The following is a 22,500-nucleotide window of genomic DNA, read 5'->3' as shown; positions in this document are numbered from 1 at the left end:
CTCTTGTGCCTACAGTGAAGGGTACTTCTGATCCAGCAGGTGGTGCTAAGATCCCTCCCTATATGACTTGAATGATGAGTTGATTTATTCCTTATAGCTCCTAATGATTTTAAGGCCAGTGTTGGCAAACATGACTTCTGCTCCAGCAGGTGGCCATGAAATCCCCCCCTATATGACTTGACTGACCAGGTAGTTGATGGACTCCTTATAGCTCTTAATGATCTCAAGCAGAGTGTTGGCCACATGACCTCTGGTCCAGCAGGTGGCGGTGAAAATAGTCCCTATAGGAGTTGACTCATTTCTTTGAGGTCCTAAATGAAGGATAGGGCGTCAACAGTGCATCTCGGCCTAACCCTGTTCCGGGCCCATTTCTTCACTCGATGCTTCCGGTGTTCTTCATCTCCTCTTCAATAGTCCTTCTCCACGTCTTCCTTCCCGTCTAGCCCTGTGCGTTCCACTGAAGTGTCTGTGTTTTTATGTCGTTAGGAGTTTTGCTCACTGCGTGTCCCCCTTCAATTTCCACTTTCTGTCCCAGTTGGGTAGCTATCCATTATACTGTAGCCTACTTACTACCAATGTCACTGTAGTCAAAGGTGATTTTCGATTATTATGTATGAGTATTATTATATATTGTGATATTATGATGTTCAAGCCTATAGGGTGTGGTAACAGGCCCTCTGTGATTTGTTGTTGTACTGTACATGTCAAGTATCTGCACTCTAGCCTAATTAGCCTAAACTGCTAGGGAAAAGTCACTTCCGGTCGTAGCTGTATCCCACCTAGTCAAAACCTTGTTAGTCCTTATCCTAAAAGGCACCCTCTGTTCCTCGATATACTCCACCGAGGGCCGGCAGCCAGTAAGTACAGGTAAGAGACAATTATGGCAACAATAAGTTGTCCTATGAAAGCTAGTCAAATGTGAGATGTTCAACTGCACTGAATGATAAAGTGGCAGTCTGTGCTCTTGGGCCCTTAAGGCATCAGTGCACCCCCCCAATTTGTCCCTTTTGAAATGAACAGTTGAGACGGGCCCTCTTTCTGTGGCCTTTCTTTGACGACACATCTGAGGCTATCCTGCGGCAATACAAATGATCAACATCATAACAATAATTCCATTATAAGAAGCTTTATTATTGGTTTGCTAAGAAAGGTACCATACAATATTGGCACATCACTATCACCTCTGTATGCGTAGGAAATCAATCCCTTCATTGTGTGTGTGTGTGTGTGTGTGTGTGTGGGTGTGTGTGTGTGGGTAAAGGTACGCCACTCTCGGTCTCACAGTTTATGCACACGGTCGTCTTTATGCAACAATATGGAAGACATTCCCAAATGTGCTTACATCATTGCGTAATGTCAGGGAGTCACACAAACAGTGTGTGCTGTTTGGCTGCAACACACATTAGGCATAAGGATGATGACAACTATTTTGTAAACGCTCCAGCTTGCAGAGGGATCACCACCCCTCCCATCCGCACCCCAGGTCCTCTTGGCCCCCTTACTGTCAGGCCGAGTGGTGTCTAGAGAAGAAAGAAGAAGAGTGATGTTTATTAATGACAGTCAATACGACACGTCCTTCCATAGCTAAACAGACTCATCCTACTAGGTCAGTGTTTCCCAACTCCAGCGGTAGAGTAGCCTACCCCCAACAATACCCATTTTTCTTGTAGCCCTGGAGAGCCACAGCTGACTGAACAACCTGTCACCTAATTAGCAAGTCCTCAATGAGTAAAATCAGGTGCAACAACAACAACAACAACAACAACAACAACAACAACAACAACAACAACAACAACAACAACAATATGAGGACAGGGACACAGTGTACTAGCTGATCTCCCAGTTGTCACCGTTTGGCCTTGTGTTCCACATAGCCTATATCAGTATTGGAGTATGTTTCCCGCGCACGGTAGTTGCTTTCACGTCACCTTTGTAATCGCTCCTCCCTAGTCCCCTAGAACGAGCGCCCTCCCCTTTGCAACGCCTCCGAACATATCACAGAGGCGCGCTTTCTGTGCCGATGGCCTCAATCAGGTCGACCAAACGCAGATAATAGCGCACCACGCACCGGCGCTGAAGTCATTCATTCACTTGAACTCAACTAGCGAACACACCATGTCTGGAAGAGGCAAAGGCGGCAAGGGACTTGGAAAAGGAGGCGCCAAGCGTCACCGAAAAGTTCTCCGCGATAACATCCAGGGAATCACCAAACCCGCTATCCGACGTCTGGCTCGCCGCGGCGGCGTGAAGCGTATTTCCGGTCTGATCTATGAGGAGACCCGCGGTGTCCTAAAGGTGTTCCTGGAGAACGTGATCCGTGACGCAGTCACCTACACCGAGCACGCCAAGAGGAAGACCGTTACCGCCATGGACGTGGTCTACGCTCTGAAACGACAGGGACGCACCCTGTACGGTTTCGGCGGTTAAACGCACTCTCTTCGGAACCTCAACACCCCGACTCGAACCCAAAGGCTCTTTTAAGAGCCACCCACATCCGCTTCAAAAGGGCCCATTCCATATAGTGTTTTTTTCTTTTCTTCCGTATGCTATTTGATAGGAAAGTATGAGCCACTTCGAGTGGACAGGGAGTATTAAATAGCGGATTCTAATGTCCCTTCCCGTTTTAGCGCACAGAGGGAGGCCTATATCTGACAGTGGCAAAGTGTAGTGACGTTGTTCTATATCGTGGAGCTCCGCCCCATAGGGGAGCTATGCTCCTAGTGGTTTACCCTCTGCCCTAGGGCAGAACAGCCTGAAGCAAATTTATGCACACACCTACAGCCAATAGGAGTACAGGTGTCCCTATATAAGGAACCCCGTTCCATCAATCTGCCTCCCATTATCTTCAGCGACTGGACTAGAGTGAAGAAGCCTAGAAGACTCAAGAAGAATTTCGTCGTTGACTGCCAGCCGTCAACGTCTTCTAAATGAGCACGCCAAGTTATCCACCCCCAAAGGCCCTTTTCAGGGCCCTGTGCCGCTGTACCTCCATGGCAACCACGGACCCCCACGACCTATGTTTCGTGTGTTTGGGACCGCTGCATGCCAAGGATGGTCTCGGCGACCCTCCTAATTGCGCCTCCTGCGCTCTCCTTCCTATGAAGGAGAGAAAGCAGCGCTGGGCGTTTTTCAAGGAGGATGTCCCTCTTGATGATGCAATGTCCGTGCTCGCCTCTGGCTCAGAGGCATCAGCGGGCAGTGCGGAATCAGAGGATGACAGGGAGAGCGCCGAGCCGGATGTCCCAGTGGGGCAATCCAGAGCTCTGGCGCCAGCCTTTAAGACCCCCTTTCCATCGGGAAGCGTGAGGTCTGAAGGTTCCCTGTGCGAGGAAGACATGAGCTCTGTTAGGTCAGAGGCTCTGTCCTTCGCGGCTGCCTCTCTGCGTTCGGACTTTCCCGAACTCATTGAGAAGGCGGCCACTCGACTGGAGATTGCGCTGCCCCCACCTCCCCCTCCAATGGAGGTGGATTTGATGGAGGGCGGCCCCTACTCCAAGCCAAGAAGGGCGGCTGAGCCAATGGCTCCAGCCTTGCCCTCTCTTGGCAAATATGTCGAGGGCTCGTGGGGGGCACCTCTGGCGGCGCGTTCGCCGGCCAGAGTGTACACCCCATTCACCAGAGTGGCTGGATATGAGTGGGCGGCTAGGGGAATCCCCAGGCTCGAAGGCGCCATGACGGCGTTCCTAGTGCCGGGTTCGAGTCCCTGGGCAGCCTCCAAGAAGGCCACCCTGCCAGCACAGAAGGACAGGTTCACAGCCCAGTTGGCTGAGAAATCCTTCACGCTGGGAGCCCAGAGCGTTGCGGCGGCGAACAACATCGCCCTCCTCGCGGCCTCCCTGTCCCGTCTCACAACGGGCAGGTCTGAGATGACCAGCGAGGAAGTGGAGGAGGCCTCCAGGATTTCCGGAGCCATCCTCCACCTGACGCAAGCGGTTGCTATATGTGCGGGCAGGACCATGGCCACCTCGGTGGTCACGGAGCGGCACCTCTGGCTGTCGATGACGGCTATGAAGGAGACCGACAGAGCATCCTTGCTCAACGCCCCCGTCTCCAGCGAAGGCCTATTTGGCCTCGCTGTGAAGGACGCCACAGAACGCATCGCCAAGTTGGACGAGGAGAGGAAGCACCTGGCGAAGCATTTGCCGCTGGCAATGAAGGCCAGCAGAGCCCCAGCCAACCCGTCCACCTCTAACGCCCCCAGTAAATCCGCTGGGAGGCGAAGGGCCAGGCGACAGACGCACACCCCAGGCGGCAGGAGAGCGGGCTCGGCCCCTCCAGCAGCGACGGTGACGGCGTCGGTTCCGCCGGCAAGAGAGGTCGTCCAGAAGCCAGCCGGGCAGCACCAGAAGGTCTCCCAAAAGAGGCGGCATCTTTGACGAGGCGAGGGGGAGAGAGCAGAGGACGGCCCGGCGCGTGACGCAGAGGGGCCTACTGTTCCCCCCCACCCCACTGTTCAGGGCGTGGAGGGCTGTTTTTATAATTATGTGAATAAAGAGATGATTCTCACTGACATTGTCAAAGAAGGACATTTATTCCATAAGGTTAAGAACACTTCACGTTCTATGTCTCTCCCTCACCATCTTGAGTGTAGCTCAACCCACTTAGAGTGTGTAGCTGAGCGCGCTCAAGAGAGGAAAAGGGTAAAGGTAGCAAGGCACTGCCTTAGCTCACCTAATAAAGATCTCTTACTACAGACTCCTAGGAGCTCTGTAGTAAAGGTCTCTCATAGCAGGCAGCTGTCTCTGTCCCAATGTGACATGAAGGCGCAGCCGCTAGCCGGGAAGAACGCCTTGCTGCAGGCTAATGCCTCAGCCGGCGCAGTTCAGACCCGTGCGACATTCACGGAGAGCGGGAATACCAGAGTTACAGGTGTAACCAAGGTATGGACGCCTCCGGTCTATCATGAACGTATCAATGCCCAGGGCTCTGAGCGCAGCCCACCACTCACTGAGTGTGTTGTTGAGCAGCCGCATGAGACCAGTAAAGAGGTGTTATGGCACCACCGTGTGGTACCAGTCAGAGATTACACCTTTCAGACTCAGATGAGTACTGTAATGGATGGGTCTCATGGCAAGCGGCAGTCTCAGTCAGACAATGACGTGATGACGCAATCGCTATCCGGGGAGAGCGCGCTGTCTCAGGTTAATGCCTCAGACAGCGCAGTTCAGAACCGTGCTGCGTTCACGGAGGGCCGGATTACTGGAGTTACGGGCGTAACTAACGTATCAAGGCCTCCGATTCACGAACCAGCTGATGTTTCCTCTCCCTTTCGAGGGGGGCCCCCCCTGGGCTATTCCACCAACTCAGTGCTGGGGAATAGCGGCGGCAAGGGCCATAGAGGAATACAGGTCCTTCCTACTGGACGTAAAAGAGCTTCGTGCACGTCCGCTTTCTCTGCATTGCTGGCAGTGGCAACGAAGCTGTACCCTCTCACGCTGGCTAGAACAGACGTTAGAGAAGGGTTATGCCCTCCAATTCCATCGGACCCCACCCCCGTTTCGGGGAGTGGTGGAAACGGTGATGAAAACGCCGGACAAAGTAGCCGCTCTGATATCAGAGATCACGGAACTTTTGGCGAAGGAGGCGGTCACAGTAGTTCCCCGAGAGCAAAGGAACAAGGGGCTCTATTCGCCCTATTTCCTAGTGCCCAAAAAGACGGGGGGAGTGAGGCCGATTTTGGATTTACGCATTCTCAACGAGAGCATAACCAAACGGCCCTTTCGAATGCTGACGACAAAACGTCTACTGGAATGTGTCCAGAAGGGAGACTTTTGTACAAGCATAGACCTAAAGGACGCGTACTTTCATGTGCCGATTCAATTTCGCCACAGAAAGTTTCTGCGGTTCGCCTTTCAAGGGGTGGCGTACGAGTTCACGAGGATGCCGTTTGGGTACGCCCTGGCACCTCGAACGTTTTCCAAATGTGTGGAGGCGGCATTGGAACCGCTGCGTCGTCAAGGGATAAGGATATTAGCCTACCTAGACGACCTGCTGGTTCTCGCCCCGTCAGCAGAGCTGGCGTTCACGCACACGACACAGACAGTGATTCATCTCACGCGTCTGGGGTTCGCTGTGAATTGGAAAAAGAGCGCACCCTGGCCCAGTCATCAGATTGTCTACCTGGGACTACAGCTAGACACTGTAATGATGAGGGCGCGAATATCGGACCCTCGAAGGGCAGCATTGGTACTAGCCCTGAGGAAGTGTCGTCCGAATCACACAGTAACGGCGTTATCGATCATGTCACTTTTGGGTCTCATGTCGGCAGCCCACTCTGTGGTACCGCTGGGGCTTCTGCACATGCGCAGAACACAGCGGTGGTTCGCCCAACTAAGACTAGACCCAGTGCGTCAACGTCATCGGTTGGTGGTGGTTCCTCTCTCGCTAAGAGCAGACCTGGACTATTGGAGGAACCCGTGCGTTCTCACGCACGGAGTCCCGATGGGCAAGGTGTCATCCTACATTCCAGTGTATACAGATGCCTGTCTGACTGGATGGGGAGGGACATGTCAGTCTCAAGCGATAGGTGGTGCATGGCCTCAATCAGGTCGGCACATAAACCTCTTGGAGTTGGAAACGGTTCGACTGGTTCTGAACCACTTCGCGTCTACCCTTCGGGGTCGCGATGTGTTGGTTTGGTCAGACAACCGGACCACAGTAGCTCACATAAATCGCCAGGGAGGGGTCAGGTCTCCTGCCCTCCACAGGGCGGCAGAGGAATTGTGGCTGTGGGCTCACAAGCACCTTCGCTCGTTGAGAGCAGCGCACATTCCGGGCTACTTGAACGTAGGGGCAGATCTCATGTCAAGAGGGGGTCCTCGAGACGACGAGTGGTGTCTGCACCCAGACATTGTTCTCCAAATTTGGGAACAATTCGGGAGAGCCGAGGTGGATCTGTTCGCGTCACGTGTGAACGCGCAGTGTCCCCTATGGTTCTCCCTGAGACAACAGGACGAGCCGCCATTGGGAAGAGACGCGTTCGCGCACTGCCCGTGGCCGAAAGTTCTCCTGTATGCATTCCCTCCGCTGTCTTGCATTCTCCCACTGCTAGCCAGGGTGAGATCAGAGGAGCTAACAGTGATACTGATAGCGCCCGATCGCCCGGGGGCTCCGTGGTTTGCAGAGATGAGTCAGATGTTGATTGTGCCACCTTGGACAATTCCACATCGACGAGACGCGTTGAGCCAGGCGGGAGGCTCGATAGGGCAGTGGCCCATAATCGGTCAACCACTGAGGGCTTGGTTCCTGAACGGGACAGGTTGAAGCGCCGTGGGTTATCTGATGCAGTGATCAGAACCATACAGAGCGCTAGGGCCAGTTCCACTTCCAGGATGTACACGAGCAGATGGAATGTTTTCTCACAGTGGTGTAACACACAGGACGTAGACCCCATGAGCTGTCAGGTAGAGAGTGTGCTCTCATTCCTGCAGTTTATGTTTGATAAGCAGAAATCGCCCTCCACCATTCGAGTGTTTGCAGCGGCAATTTCAGCTGGTCATGAAGGGTTTAACGGGAAAAACCTGTTTAGTCATCCATTAGTGAAACGTTTCTTATTGGGAACGCGACGGCTTAGGCCAATGCCTAGAGCTACGCTGCCCCGGTGGGATTTGGCTTTGGTTCTCGAAGCGCTATGTAAGTCGCCGTTCGAGCCATTGAATCAAATACCCCTCAAGATGCTGTCTATCAAGACGGCGCTGTTGCTCGCCTTGACTACTGCTAAACGAGTCAGCGATTTGTGTGCACTGTCGACGAGACCCGACTGCCTAGCCATTAATGGCGATCTGAGCAGAGCGGTGTTACGTCCTAACCCGACATTTGTGCCGAAGGTTATTAACAGTGCATATAGATCGCAGATCGTGGAATTGTGGGCTTTTCATCCCCCTCCCCATGGGGAGAGGAGTGAGGAAAAGCTTCACTGTCTGTGCCCAGTACGCGCTTTGGCGTGTTACGTTAGGCGCACAGCGGCGGTTAGGTCATCGCCTCAGCTGTTTGTGTGTCACGGTGCGGCTGCATTGGGTAGACCACTTTCAAAACAGCGTTTGTCTCATTGGCTTTGTGAAGGCATTGAGAAGGCGTACGAGGCGGCGGGGCAACAACCGCCTCAGGGTATTAGAGCGCACTCCACTCGTGGAGTAGCAGCTTCTACTGCTCTTTTCAGAGGAACAGAGGTAGAGGATATTTGTAGAGCAGCGTCATGGTCGACACCGTCTCCTTTTATCCGTTTCTATCTGTTGGATATGTCTTCTAACTCTTTGGCTCGGTCTGTACTCAGCGTGGCTGAAGGGAGATCATGAGCAGAATAGAGAAGAAAGCAGGATTGTGAATAAGTTCATAAGTCCGCTTTTATTAGAAGTAACATATTATGGACATGTTTTCTAACTCTTGTGTTCGATCAAATTTCAGCAGAGCTGAAAGGCGTTCTTGAGCAAGAAAAAGAGGACAGAGTAGGACCTTGGACAGGTTCCAATCAGGTCCGCTCTGGTTAGGAAGACTTATGTCAAGGATAAGCCCTTTAACTCCAATCTCGATTGCACTCAGCACAGCTGAAAGAGAATCTTGAGCTAGAGGAGGGAGAAGCAGGATGATAGACTGGTCTCTATCAGGTCCGCTTTGGATGAAGAGCATAGTCTGTGGCATGTCTCCTGTCTGACAGTGTCAGCATATAGAAACATGTATTGAATGGACAGAATGTGAGGTCATCTATCTGAGGTTCAGTTTAGTATGACTGGTATATATTTTGTTCATAGAATATTGAGGCACGGCTATCTGCTAGTCAGATTAGCACGGCGTCTATTCTATTGATCTGCCCAATAGCCATTGACATTGTCATTGAGCTAGAGGGGGCGGGTCTATAACCAATGACGCGGTATATTGTGACGCCCTAATGGGTTTTTTAGTCGCAGTACTGCGAGAATTGGTTGCAGCCATTGCTGGGCTTGACCTTTTTCATTTTTTAATGGGAAGTGTTAGGCTCGGCAGGGAGTACATTTTGGAGCGTTTCGCTCCGCCTTAAACCACTAGGAGCATAGCTCCCCTATGGGGCGGAGCTCCACGATATAGAACGACTAGTTACCGGAGTGTAACTCCAGTTCTATGAGTGGAGCGGAGCCCCATAGGACTTAAGGCCCTACCGATCCTCTCTAGTCTCGCTGAAGATAATATCTCGGGAGGCAGATTGATGGAACGGGGTTCCTTATATAGGGACACCTGTACTCCTATTGGCTGTAGGTGTGTGCATAAATTTGCTTCAGGCTGTTCTGCCCTAGGGCAGAGGGTAAACCACTAGGAGCATAGCTCCCCTATGGGGCTCCGCTCCACTCATAGAACTGGAGTTACACTCCGGTAACTAGTCGTTATTTTGGGTCAAGCAATAGTGGCATTTGGACAACATAAAACCACCACCCGTCGGTAGATGTGGCTCGAAAAGAGGGGGACAGCGTTCGCGCGCGCGCACACACACACACACACACACACACACAGTCCAAAATGGGAGCCCTATGTCTGACGGTGCCAACGTGGGCAATTCTATCACCAGCATTATGTGGCACAACAATCGTGCCATTCGGACAACTATTCAGGCCCCCCTTTTGAAACACACAATTCCCCATCGGTCACAGAGCATAGGCTATAGAGAGGAGGGAGGGGGTGAGGACCCGCGCGCGCGCCCTCAATTGTCTTTGTTCGGGAAGCTAGCCTCTGAGCGGAAGGCTCTTTTGAGCGCTAGAGCTCCACTGGGCAAATAGCAGGGGCGCCTACGAGCAAGCAGGGGAGTGTCCACGGCCGCCGACTTTGATTAGCTTCCTCTTCATAAGACGGGTAAGCGCCCTTCACCCCCTCATTCGTTTCTGAGAAGCAACGAGACATCATCATGCCCGAGCCAGCAAAGTCAGCGCCCAAGAAGGGCTCCAAGAAAGCCGTCACCAAGACCGCAGGGAAGGGCGGCAAGAAGCGCAGAAAGTCCAGGAAGGAGAGTTACGCCATCTACGTGTACAAGGTCCTGAAGCAGGTCCACCCCGACACCGGCATCTCCTCCAAGGCCATGGGAATCATGAACTCGTTCGTGAACGACATCTTCGAGCGTATCGCCGGAGAGTCCTCTCGCCTGGCCCACTACAACAAGCGTTCTACCATCACCTCTAGGGAGATCCAGACCGCCGTGCGCCTGCTACTCCCCGGTGAACTTGCCAAACACGCCGTGTCCGAGGGCACCAAGGCCGTAACCAAGTACACCAGCTCCAAGTAAACAGCGCATTTGGACTGCTCTACTAACCCAAAGGCTCTTTTAAGAGCCACCCACTCTGTCAGTAAAAAGAGCATTTCCATCGCCACCGAATGAATGCGCAGGTAGGCTGCGTTACATTGTATCATTGTTTAATGGGCGGCGCGCGCCGGCTCGGAGAACGGCTACATTGTATCATTTCCCCCGCCCGTTCCAGCGTAGGGGTTTAGCGCGCCTTTTTTGTTGTCTTTGCACGCTGAATAGTAACCCATGTTTGTCGGCCTCCATTCCAGGTGAAGGCAATGAAAAATGGCACCATTTGACAAAGGGTGTAAATAAAAAAAGCAGTCTGTTGGGTTTGAATGGAAAGAAATGCCTTTTGTCGTTTAATGAGCGGATAGTCATTTTGAGTCGACTTCCTGAATCGGTAGGACACGGACGGGGAGAATGGACGCTCCATCATTGGACTATACCCTAATGATGTGAATGAGAACGATAATGGCAAGAATAAAAAGGGGGTGAATAATCCCGTCTAGGAAGAATAGGAGTAGGCATATATATATATATATATATATACGTAGCCCTTATTGCCAACGGGTCATTTCCGGTCCAGGTCGCATCATACATATATAGTCCCCTGTAGCTCAGTTGGTAGAGCACTGCGCTTGCAACGCCAGGGTTGCGGGTTCGTTTCCCAAGGGGGGCCAGTATGAAAATGTAGGCACACACTTAACTGTAAGTGGCTCTGGATAAGATCGTCTGCTACATGACTCAAAATGTCCATGTAAAGTGTAGTACATTTGAGGCACATAGTGTATTTTCCTTCCTACTACCCTCATGAGGCAACAGGATAAATATAATAATATAATATGCCATTTAGCAGACGCTTTTATCCAAAGCGACTTACAGTCATGCGTGCATACATTTTTGTGTATGGGTGGTCCCGGGGATCGAACCCACTACCTTGGCGTTACAAGCGCCGTGCTCTACCAGCTAAGGCAGTTGCTTCCACGTGAGGATATGAATGTGTCTGTAGGCCAAGTCACAGTATAACACAGTGAGCGAGCGGGCGGCCCTTGCGATAGTCGTTGGAGCAGCAGCGGATCCCAATGACTACCTTGGGGATAGCCTATACATTTACATTTTAGTCATTTAGCAGACACTCTTATCCAGAGCGACTTACATGAGCAATTAGGGTTAAGTGCCTTGCTCAAGGGCACATCGACAGATTTTTCACCTAGTCGCCTCGGGGATTAGAACCAGCCACCTTTCGGTTACTGGCACAACGCTCTTAACCACTCTTAACCACTAAGCTACCTGCCGCCCCATACATATATACAACAAGGAAAAGAAAAGAGGCCGCAATCAACCTTCTGACCCACATGCACCTGCTGGGATTCTTCTCCCAGTCCAACCACATATGCAGCCCTTGTCCCACTTGGGGGGAGAGAGAGAGAGAGAGACAGACAGAGAGAGAGACTCCCTCTATCTAGGCCTATATCAACGCGCCATGACCCATGGGGCGCCAGCCTCCATAGCGCCAGCCAGACACCAAGACCCACAGACACAAAGACCGAGGCGAGTCACGCTGCGGAGTCAAGCAGGTGAACAATATATTAGTAGAGACAGCCAACCTACCTACCTACCTACCTACCTACCAGAAGACAACACACAATCTCACTGTGTAGAAATAGTAGGCTACAAATACAACAACAACAACACTCACACTGCCAGTGCACAAAAAGTACTAATACAATAACACACACACACACATAGTGCAAGTAAGCATGTCGTAGGACTGTTTATACCATGTGGATCCTGTACATATGACGAATACAACCTGAAACTTGAGGTACAACACTAGTCTCAGCCAGGCCTCACAGGTGCATGTGTTTTAAGGTCCCCAAAAGAGCGCTTCTTTAAAACACCCCTGACCACATCAGGGGACCCCAAACCATTTGATTCCCTTGCCAGACATCTCGGCTCACTACACAACAAGTGCTGCTCGCAATCGGATGCACTTTTAGGCCATTTAGGAGACAAATAGCACAGGAAAACCAGTGCGCACCGCTCCACCCGACAGTCGAACGGTGAGGTTTTGAGCGAGCCGCAACAAAATGCACGGCCCTTCCGCGGCCCACATTACTTTATTCTGAACGGAGACAAGTCTGCTCGCTGGGCCGTTCGCTTTTGGACCAAAAACACGGCTCCGTCGGTGACTTTCGGGCCGATATAGGCGAACAGAAAACACAAGTGAAAGAGCATTTGGCCAGCCCAGAGAAGCCGAGCTGGTTGCCTTGAGTCTACATGGTTCTCATGTCGCGTTTAAGGCCAGCCCCCTGCTCGGTGTGGAGCTTCAATAGCGCAGAGCAGCGTCTACAGCAAACTACTCCTCGCAGACCGTGTGTGTGTGTGTGTGTACCGGACCAAACGACAGACAGACAGACAGACAGACATGGCAGAAGTCGCACCAGCACCCGCAGCCGCAGCGCCGGCCAAGGCACCCAAGAAGAAGGCAGCAGCCAAGCCCAAGAAAGCGGGACCCAGCGTAGGAGAACTCATCGTCAAGGCTGTGACCGCCTCCAAGGAGAGGAGCGGCGTGTCCCTGGCCGCGCTCAAGAAGACGCTGGCGGCAGGCGGCTACGACGTGGAGAAGAACAACTCCCGCGTCAAGATCGCAGTCAAGAGCCTCGTCACCAAGGGCACCCTGGTCCAGACCAAGGGCACCGGTGCATCCGGCTCCTTCAAGCTCAACAAGAAAGCCGTCGAGGCAAAGAAGCCCGCCAAGAAAACCGCAGTTCCCAAAGTAAAGAAGGTGGCCGCCAAGAAGCCCGCCGCGGCGAAGAAGCCCAAGAAGGTAGCAGCCAAGAAGGCCGTCGCCGCAAAGAAGTCCCCCAAGAAGGCCAAGAAGCCCGCTACACCCAAAAAGGCCGCCAAGAGCCCCAAGAAGGTGAAGAAGCCCGCCGCAGCGGCCAAGAAGGCGGCCAAGAGCCCCAAGAAGGCTACAAAGGCAGCCAAGCCCAAAGCCGCCAAGCCCAAGGCAGCCAAGGCCAAGAAGGCAGCCCCCAAGAAGAAGTAAACCTATTACAAACAGTGTTCTACTCGACACATGTTGTACCACAAAAGGCTCTTTTAAGAGCCACCCACCTCTTTCCATAGAAAGCGCATTGATTTCCATGTACTATCTGTCGTGAAAAAGAAATTACGCACACTAGGCTACTTTTACGCACACAACATCGTCCCACTCTGGGTGTGTGCGAAGGGAGAGGAATATAATAGAGGGCCAAAATGGCTTAGAAATTCGACCTCACGAGTGCACCCTCACCAGCCATTTGTATATGAGCCACTGGGCTATTCCCGTTCAGAGGCAGGCTGCTGTGATGTGTTACAAGTGCCATGTAATAACAATACTATAGTGGCTTCGAATTCAAACTCACGAGTGCACCCTCAACAGCCATATTTATATATGAGCCACTGGGCTATTCCCGTTCAGAGGCAGGCTGCTGTGATGTGTTACAAGTGCCATGTAATAACAATACTATAGTGGCTTCGATTTCAAACTCAAGAGTGCACCCTCACCAGCTGTTTGTTTCCCATTTGGAGAGAAATAATGTGAGGATTTCATGTCGGACATTTTGGCGCTCACGCGAAATGACACAAAGTAACAAAGTCGGAGGGACACAAAGTAGCCTCTCACTCGCTGCCTGTGGGTGGGAACCGGCTTAGGGCTGTCTGTCTGTCTGTCCCTCGCTCCAATTGGATAAGGCCACACCGGCCCGGTGGCCAATCGTTGCCTCTTGTGGCGAGGTATAAGTACGGCTCTCGAAGTGGCGAGCGGCTCATTCAGACTTTCTGTGACTTTCTCAAGATACCAATATGAGCGGAAGAGGCAAAACCGGAGGCAAGGCCAGGGCGAAGGCAAAGACCCGTTCATCCCGTGCCGGGCTCCAGTTCCCCGTGGGCCGTGTGCACAGGCTACTGCGCAAAGGCAACTACGCCGAGCGTGTGGGCGCTGGCGCACCAGTCTACCTGGCCGCCGTGCTCGAGTACCTGACTGCTGAGATCCTGGAGTTGGCCGGCAACGCTGCCCGTGACAACAAGAAGACTCGTATCATCCCCCGTCACCTGCAGCTGGCCGTCCGTAACGACGAGGAACTGAACAAACTGCTCGGCGGTGTGACCATCGCTCAGGGTGGTGTGTTGCCCAACATCCAGGCAGTGCTACTCCCCAAGAAGACCGAGAAGGCAGTCAAAGCCAAGTAAATTCGCTACTGCGACTTCAACTTGACTACTCAACCCCCAAAGGCTCTTTTAAGAGCCAACCACCTAGCTCTCCAAAAGCGCAAAGTACCTTTCTATGACCGCTACACATTGAGTGGGTGTATACACAACTATTTCGACATTCTGTGCCCACATGAGGCCTTCCATGAACAACAACACCTACTAGGCCTCGTTTGCCATAGCAGGCTAGCATTAGATTACAACGTGCCTATAAAGATGTCACTCTTGACTTTGGCGACTATTATTATGCGTAAAGGGCCGGCGGCGTCCTATTGCGCGCGCGCACCGGGAGTTTGAATTTTGGAGAGGCCGGGCCTCCCGTCCAATGGCCAACGGAGGAGGCCTGCGCAACGGGCCAATCGGGGTGGTGGGGAGATGGTGTCCAATCAGCAGGCGCCACTGCCGGCTTTATAAACTTCACATAGGCATTTCGAGGCTATACTCCCGACTGTCAGAGAAGCGCCATGGCCAGAACCAAGCAAACCGCTCGCAAATCCACCGGTGGCAAAGCCCCCAGGAAGCAGCTCGCCACTAAGGCTGCTCGCAAGAGTGCCCCGGCCACCGGCGGTGTGAAGAAGCCTCACCGTTACAGGCCCGGCACCGTGGCTCTGAGAGAGATCCGTCGTTACCAGAAGTCCACTGAGCTGCTCATCCGCAAGCTGCCCTTCCAGCGCCTGGTGCGAGAAATCGCCCAGGACTTCAAGACCGACCTGCGCTTCCAGAGTTCCGCTGTGATGGCCCTGCAGGAGGCTAGCGAGGCTTACCTGGTCGGCCTGTTCGAGGACACCAACCTGTGCGCCATCCACGCCAAGCGGGTGACCATCATGCCCAAGGACATCCAGCTGGCCCGCCGTATTCGCGGAGAGCGCGCATAAATGAGGATGACCTGAACTCCAAAATCCCCCAAAGGCTCTTTTAAGAGCCACCTCCATATTTCCATCAAAAAGGCACAATTGTTCCATGTATACACGCACCTCTACATTACCCACCATGTATGTTGTTCACTAACACGTCTAAAAGCTACGTATTGTACCTTTTCGTTGCCTGAAGTCTAGCTTCAATGTGTGTGTGTGTGTGTGTGTGTGTGTGTGTGTGTATGTATGTGTATATATATATATATATATATACAACCGTCTGGCATCATCCACTTACTTTGGACTATAGTAGCACAGTAAAATGCTTTACAAAGGAGGGGGAAAAGAAACGAGTGATAATATAGGCCGAATAGTTACAAGAATTGTGTTCAGATGAATAATTGACACTATTAGTTGTGTGTCATTAGTTGCCTTGAATGCAGTCCAGAAGAAACATTGCATGCCAACTTCCTTTGAAAGTCCCATGTTGCAGTGCTGCTGAGAGACTCATGCAGAGGCCCAAACTTTACAGTGGAGCACGGAGGCCATCTTGTGGTTAAATGTGGGTACTGCACCTCATGGTCATTTGCTCTTTAGGCCAGCGTTTCCCAAACGCGGTCCTGGGGTCCCCAAGGGGTGCGCGTTTTGCGTTTTGCCCTAACACTCCACAGCTGATTCTAATACTCCCAGCTTGATGATGATGAGTTGATTATTTGAATCAGCTGTGTAGTGCTGGGGCAAAAACTCCCAAAACGTGGCCTGAGTTTGGGAATCCCTGCTTTAGGCTAATACTAGCCTATTAGGATGACTTGGTTCGATCGCTTTAATGGCAACTGCTAAACTCTAGTTTTCACTAATTACTTGTCCCAGGTCACCATTATGAATCCAATAGCAAAACAAATGTTTCAAAATTGCTCAATAGTGAAAAAAGGCCAGGAAACGATGGGTTCTCAGCAATATTTCACCAACAACCAATCACTATTCAAGCATAGACATTAGGATCATCAACAAATATTCCTAAGTCATACTACAAAAGGGTTGTAACGAAATGGATTTGTCTGTTCAATGCAAGTTCAACGTCAAAGAAAAAGTGCATCACCACAACAAACGTGTCTTTAGATACACTGTAAAAAATGACTTTGTGGAATGTACTCAAGCTATTACAGTCAACAAAGGCACACGTCATATTATTGAGTAGATATTTTTGCTTGTTTTTATGAGTAGATAAGCTTGAGTAAGTTGAGTTGATGTGGTCCAATACATTGAGTAAAGATGATAGAGACGTAAAAAGGATTATATTACGTTGATTCGACTCAAATAGACACTGAGAGACTGAGAGAGAGAGAGAGAGACTGAGAGAGTGAGTGAGTGAGAGAGAGAGAGACTGAGAGAGTGAGTGAGTGAGTGAGTGAGAGAGAGTGAGTGAGTGAGAGAGAGAGAGAGAGACTGAGAGAGAGAGAGTGTGAGTGAGTGAGACTGAGAGACTGAGAGAGTGAGTGAGAGAGTGAGTGAGTGAGAGAGACTGAGAGACAGAGAGTGAGTGAGAGAGTGAGAGAGACTGAGAGAGTGAGTGAGAGACAGAGAGAGAGAGTGAGTGAGAGAGAGAGACTGCGTGAGTGAGTGACTGAGTGAGTGAGTGAGAGAGAGAGTGAGTGAGAGAGAGAGCGAGAGACTGAGAGAGTGAGTGAGAGAGAGAGAGAGTGTGAGTGAGTGAGCCTGAGAGACTGAGAGAGTGAGTGAGTGAGAGTGAGTGAGTGAGAGAGAGAGAGTGAGTGAGAGAGAGAGAGACTGACAGAGTGAGTGAGGGGGTGAGTGAGAGAGAGAGACTGAGAGACTGAGTGAGTGAGTGAGTGAGTGAGAGAGAGACTGAGAGACTGAGAGAGTGAGAGAGTGAGTGAGTGAGAGAGACTGAGAGACAGAGAGTGAGTGAGAGAGTGAGAGAGACTGAGAGAGTGAGTGAGAGACAGAGAGAGAGAGTGAGTGAGTGAGTGAGTGAGAGAGAGTGAGTGAGTGAGAGAGAGAGAGAGAGAGAGACTGAGAGAGAGAGAGTGTGAGTGAGTGAGACTGAGAGACTGAGAGAGTGAGTGAGTGAGAGTGAGTGAGTGAGAGAGAGAGAGTGAGTGAGAGAGAGAGAGACTGACAGAGTGAGTGAGGGGGTGAGTGAGAGAGAGAGACTGAGAGACTGAGAGAGTGAGTGAGAGAGAGACTGAGAGACTGAGAGAGTGAGAGAGTGAGTGAGTGAGAGAGACTGAGAGACAGAGAGTGAGTGAGAGAGTGAGAGAGACTGAGAGAGTGAGTGAGAGACAGAGAGAGAGAGTGAGTGAGTGAGTGAGAGAGAGAGAGACTGAGAGAGAGAGAGTGTGAGTGAGTGAGACTGAGAGACTGAGAGAGTGAGTGAGAGAGTGAGTGAGTGAGAGAGACTGAGAGACTGAGAGACTGAGAGAGTGAGTGAGAGAGTGAGTGAGTGAGAGAGACTGAGAGACAGAGAGTGAGTGAGAGAGAGAGACTGCGAGAGTGAGTGAGTGAGTGAGTGAGTGAGTGAGTGAGAGAGAGAGTGAGTGAGAGAGAGAGCGAGAGACTGAGAGAGTGAGTGAGAGAGAGAGAGAGTGTGAGTGAGTGAGCCTGAGAGACTGAGAGAGTGAGTGAGTGAGAGAGAGTGAGTGAGTGAGAGAGAGAGAGAGAGACTGAGAGAGTGAGTGAGAGAGAGAGAGAGTGTGAGTGAGTGAGCCTGAGAGACTGAGAGAGTGAGTGAGTGAGAGAGAGTGAGTGAGTGAGAGAGTGAGTGAGAGACAGAGAGAGAGAGTGAGTGAGAGAGAGACTGAGAGAGTGAGTGAGTGAGTGAGTGAGTGAGTGAGTGAGTGAATGAGAGAGAGAGAGTGTGAGTGACTGAGACTGAGAGACTGAGTGAGTGAGTGAGTGAGAGAGAGAGAGTGAGAGAGAGAGAGAGAGAGAGTGAAAGAGAGAGAGAGAGAGAGAGTGAGTACTCAACTGTGCCTCTCTCTGAGGCACAGTTGAGTACACCCCTCCATCCAATAGACCCCAGCAACTTCCTTTTGGATTCACGTTTACAGTATAGGGGATGCATTTGTGACATACCTTACATCTCTGACCTTGTCAATATCAGCATTTCGCTCTACTTACCGTGAAGTGACATTATAATAGTCATCATCATAATAGTAGTACATTACAGTATACGTTTGCCTAAAATAGTACCATTTAAAGGGAGTATGTCAGGGTCAATTACTGACAAATGAGAACACACTAATCCTCAGGGGTCATTTAGGGGCAAAACGCACCACTTTGTGAAGCTTTTGTTTTGATTGAAGAGCAAGAAAAGTATTCATTTGTTCCACTTCTTTCCCTTCTAAATGCGGTTGCCTAAGGACAGGCAGTATGCACATATCTAAATGTTATGAAAAAATCAGTATTTTTTTGCCACTCAGAACACAGACATTTACCTTAAGGGGAGTTACCCTCATTTTAGACTTACATTTACATTTTAGTCATTTAGCAGACGCTCTTATCCAGAGCGACTTACAGTTTAGTGAATACACTTTTTTTTTTATACTGGCCCCCCGTGGGAATCGACCCCACAACGCTGGCATTGCAAACGCCATGCTCGCCATCAACTGAGCTACATCCCTGCCGGCCATTCCCTCCCCTACCCTGGACGACTGCTGGGCCAATTGTGCGCCGCCCATGAGTCTCCCGGGTCGCGGCCGGCTGCGACAGAGCCTGGATTCGACCCAGGATCTCTAGTGGCACAGTTAGCACTGCGATGCAGTGCCTTAGACCACTGCGCCACTCAGGAGCAACACTTCCCAAGCATACATTTTCATGACAGCGTTCCTAATCTGCAGTAGGCAATTACTGCAGTAGCAGTTGAAAATCGGTAGGTTAACACCAAACCGTGAGGTTATTATGAATTCAGAGCAGTCGGATGAAGTCATAGTCAAATACATTTGAACAAATGACCAACAATATCACACGGAAAGTGATGTGAGCATTGCATTGTGGAAAGCAATGACTTTACAAGAACACGTATTGCAACGCGAGGCATGTATTTCTAGATTAAACACTGATTCAGTGTGATGAACAAGTACATGTATGATTTGGTGTGCTCTACTTGAACACGCGCTTAGAGTTTTGAAACCACTGCCTATATGAGGAGCTGTCGTTGTTTGTTTTATTACCACATACTTATGGAAATTGCACCGGTTGAGAGATGATGGCTCTCTTGTGCCTACAGTGAAGGGTACTTCTGATCCAGCAGGTGGTGCTAAGATCCCTCCCTATATGACTTGAATGATGAGTTGATTTATTCCTTATAGCTCCTAATGATTTTAAGGCCAGTGTTGGCAAACATGACTTCTGCTCCAGCAGGTGGCCATGAAATCCCCCCCTATATGACTTGACTGACCAGGTAGTTGATGGACTCCTTATAGCTCTTAATGATCTCAAGCAGAGTGTTGGCCACATGACCTCTGGTCCAGCAGGTGGCGGTGAAAATAGTCCCTATAGGAGTTGACTCATTTCTTTGAGGTCCTAAATGAAGGATAGGGCGTCAACAGTGCATCTCGGCCTAACCCTGTTCCGGGCCCATTTCTTCACTCGATGCTTCCGGTGTTCTTCATCTCCTCTTCAATAGTCCTTCTCCACGTCTTCCTTCCCGTCTAGCCCTGTGCGTTCCACTGAAGTGTCTGTGTTTTTATGTCGTTAGGAGTTTTGCTCACTGCGTGTCCCCCTTCAATTTCCACTTTCTGTCCCAGTTGGGTAGCTATCCATTATACTGTAGCCTACTTACTACCAATGTCACTGTAGTCAAAGGTGATTTTCGATTATTATGTATGAGTATTATTATATATTGTGATATTATGATGTTCAAGCCTATAGGGTGTGGTAACAGGCCCTCTGTGATTTGTTGTTGTACTGTACATGTCAAGTATCTGCACTCTAGCCTAATTAGCCTAAACTGCTAGGGAAAAGTCACTTCCGGTCGTAGCTGTATCCCACCTAGTCAAAACCTTGTTAGTCCTTATCCTAAAAGGCACCCTCTGTTCCTCGATATACTCCACCGAGGGCCGGCAGCCAGTAAGTACAGGTAAGAGACAATTATGGCAACAATAAGTTGTCCTATGAAAGCTAGTCAAATGTGAGATGTTCAACTGCACTGAATGATAAAGTGGCAGTCTGTGCTCTTGGGCCCTTAAGGCATCAGTGCACCCCCCCAATTTGTCCCTTTTGAAATGAACAGTTGAGACGGGCCCTCTTTCTGTGGCCTTTCTTTGACGACACATCTGAGGCTATCCTGCGGCAATACAAATGATCAACATCATAACAATAATTCCATTATAAGAAGCTTTATTATTGGTTTGCTAAGAAAGGTACCATACAATATTGGCACATCACTATCACCTCTGTATGCGTAGGAAATCAATCCCTTCATTGTGTGTGTGTGTGTGTGTGTGTGTGTGGGTGTGTGTGTGTGGGTAAAGGTACGCCACTCTCGGTCTCACAGTTTATGCACACGGTCGTCTTTATGCAACAATATGGAAGACATTCCCAAATGTGCTTACATCATTGCGTAATGTCAGGGAGTCACACAAACAGTGTGTGCTGTTTGGCTGCAACACACATTAGGCATAAGGATGATGACAACTATTTTGTAAACGCTCCAGCTTGCAGAGGGATCACCACCCCTCCCATCCGCACCCCAGGTCCTCTTGGCCCCCTTACTGTCAGGCCGAGTGGTGTCTAGAGAAGAAAGAAGAAGAGTGATGTTTATTAATGACAGTCAATACGACACGTCCTTCCATAGCTAAACAGACTCATCCTACTAGGTCAGTGTTTCCCAACTCCAGCGGTAGAGTAGCCTACCCCCAACAATACCCATTTTTCTTGTAGCCCTGGAGAGCCACAGCTGACTGAACAACCTGTCACCTAATTAGCAAGTCCTCAATGAGTAAAATCAGGTGCAACAACAACAACAACAACAACAACAACAACAACAACAACAATATGAGGACAGGGACACAGTGTACTAGCTGATCTCCCAGTTGTCACCGTTTGGCCTTGTGTTCCACATAGCCTATATCAGTATTGGAGTATGTTTCCCGCGCACGGTAGTTGCTTTCACGTCACCTTTGTAATCGCTCCTCCCTAGTCCCCTAGAACGAGCGCCCTCCCCTTTGCAACGCCTCCGAACATATCACAGAGGCGCGCTTTCTGTGCCGATGGCCTCAATCAGGTCGACCAAACGCAGATAATAGCGCACCACGCACCGGCGCTGAAGTCATTCATTCACTTGAACTCAACTAGCGAACACACCATGTCTGGAAGAGGCAAAGGCGGCAAGGGACTTGGAAAAGGAGGCGCCAAGCGTCACCGAAAAGTTCTCCGCGATAACATCCAGGGAATCACCAAACCCGCTATCCGCCGTCTGGCTCGCCGCGGCGGCGTGAAGCGTATTTCCGGTCTGATCTATGAGGAGACCCGCGGTGTCCTAAAGGTGTTCCTGGAGAACGTGATCCGTGACGCAGTCACCTACACCGAGCACGCCAAGAGGAAGACCGTTACCGCCATGGACGTGGTCTACGCTCTGAAACGACAGGGACGCACCCTGTACGGTTTCGGCGGTTAAACGCACTCTCTTCGGAACCTCAACACCCCGACTCGAACCCAAAGGCTCTTTTAAGAGCCACCCACATCCGCTTCAAAAGGGCCCATTCCATATAGTGTTTTTTTCTTTTCTTCCGTATGCTATTTGGTAGGAAAGTATGAGCCACTTCGAGTGGACAGGGAGTATTAAATAGCGGATTCTAATGTCCCTTCCCGTTTTAGCGCACAGAGGGAGGCCTATATCTGACAGTGGCAAAGTGTAGTGACGTTGTTATTTTGGGTCAAGCAATAGTGGCATTTGGACAACATAAAACCACCACCCGTCGGTAGATGTGGCTCGAAAAGAGGGGGACAGCGTTCGCGCGCGCGCACACACACACACACACACACACACACAGTCCAAAATGGGAGCCCTATGTCTGACGGTGCCAACGTGGGCAATTCTATCACCAGCATTATGTGGCACAACAATCGTGCCATTCGGACAACTATTCAGGCCCCCCTTTTGAAACACACAATTCCCCATCG

At 50.7% G+C, this 22,500-nt stretch overlaps 4 protein-coding genes and 1 pseudogene across 5 annotated transcripts in view; all 5 read left to right on the top strand.

Moving 5' to 3' along the window:
* The window catches only part of LOC311120402 (histone H1-like), a 21,058-nt pseudogene extending 7,760 nt beyond the window's left edge, over positions 1-13,298 (top strand). Inside the window, exon 2 of the transcript in view lies at positions 13,224-13,298. The product of the transcript in view is annotated as a histone H1-like (transcript). The remainder of the gene's footprint in view (positions 1-13,223) is intronic.
* LOC311120405 (histone H4) lies at positions 2,116-2,427 on the top strand (the record flags this gene model as incomplete). The annotated part of the gene is made up of 1 exon (XM_084195004.1): positions 2,116-2,427. The coding sequence occupies one exon, from the start codon at positions 2,116-2,118 to the stop codon at positions 2,425-2,427; it is 312 nt and encodes a 103-aa protein (XP_084051130.1).
* LOC311120404 (histone H2B) lies at positions 9,869-10,243 on the top strand (the record flags this gene model as incomplete). The annotated part of the gene is made up of 1 exon (XM_084195003.1): positions 9,869-10,243. The coding sequence occupies one exon, from the start codon at positions 9,869-9,871 to the stop codon at positions 10,241-10,243; it is 375 nt and encodes a 124-aa protein (XP_084051129.1).
* A 797-nt stretch (positions 13,299-14,095) lies between the features above and the next one.
* On the top strand, positions 14,096-14,482 carry LOC311120418 (histone H2A; the record flags this gene model as incomplete). The annotated part of the gene is made up of 1 exon (XM_084195016.1): positions 14,096-14,482. The coding sequence occupies one exon, from the start codon at positions 14,096-14,098 to the stop codon at positions 14,480-14,482; it is 387 nt and encodes a 128-aa protein (XP_084051142.1).
* A 482-nt stretch (positions 14,483-14,964) lies between these two features.
* On the top strand, positions 14,965-15,375 carry LOC311120410 (histone H3.2; the record flags this gene model as incomplete). Its single annotated transcript, XM_084195008.1, has 1 exon — positions 14,965-15,375. The coding sequence occupies one exon, from the start codon at positions 14,965-14,967 to the stop codon at positions 15,373-15,375; it is 411 nt and encodes a 136-aa protein (XP_084051134.1).
* Between the last annotated feature and the right edge of the window lie 7,125 nt (positions 15,376-22,500).

The sequence above is a fragment of the Coregonus lavaretus genome (assembly GCF_964263955.1).
Source record: "Coregonus lavaretus genome assembly, contig: HAP1_SCAFFOLD_1287, whole genome shotgun sequence".
Classification (NCBI taxonomy): domain Eukaryota; kingdom Metazoa; phylum Chordata; class Actinopteri; order Salmoniformes; family Salmonidae; genus Coregonus; species Coregonus lavaretus.
Note: the sequence above shows the minus strand (reverse complement) of the source record. Positions and strands in the feature narration are given on the sequence as shown.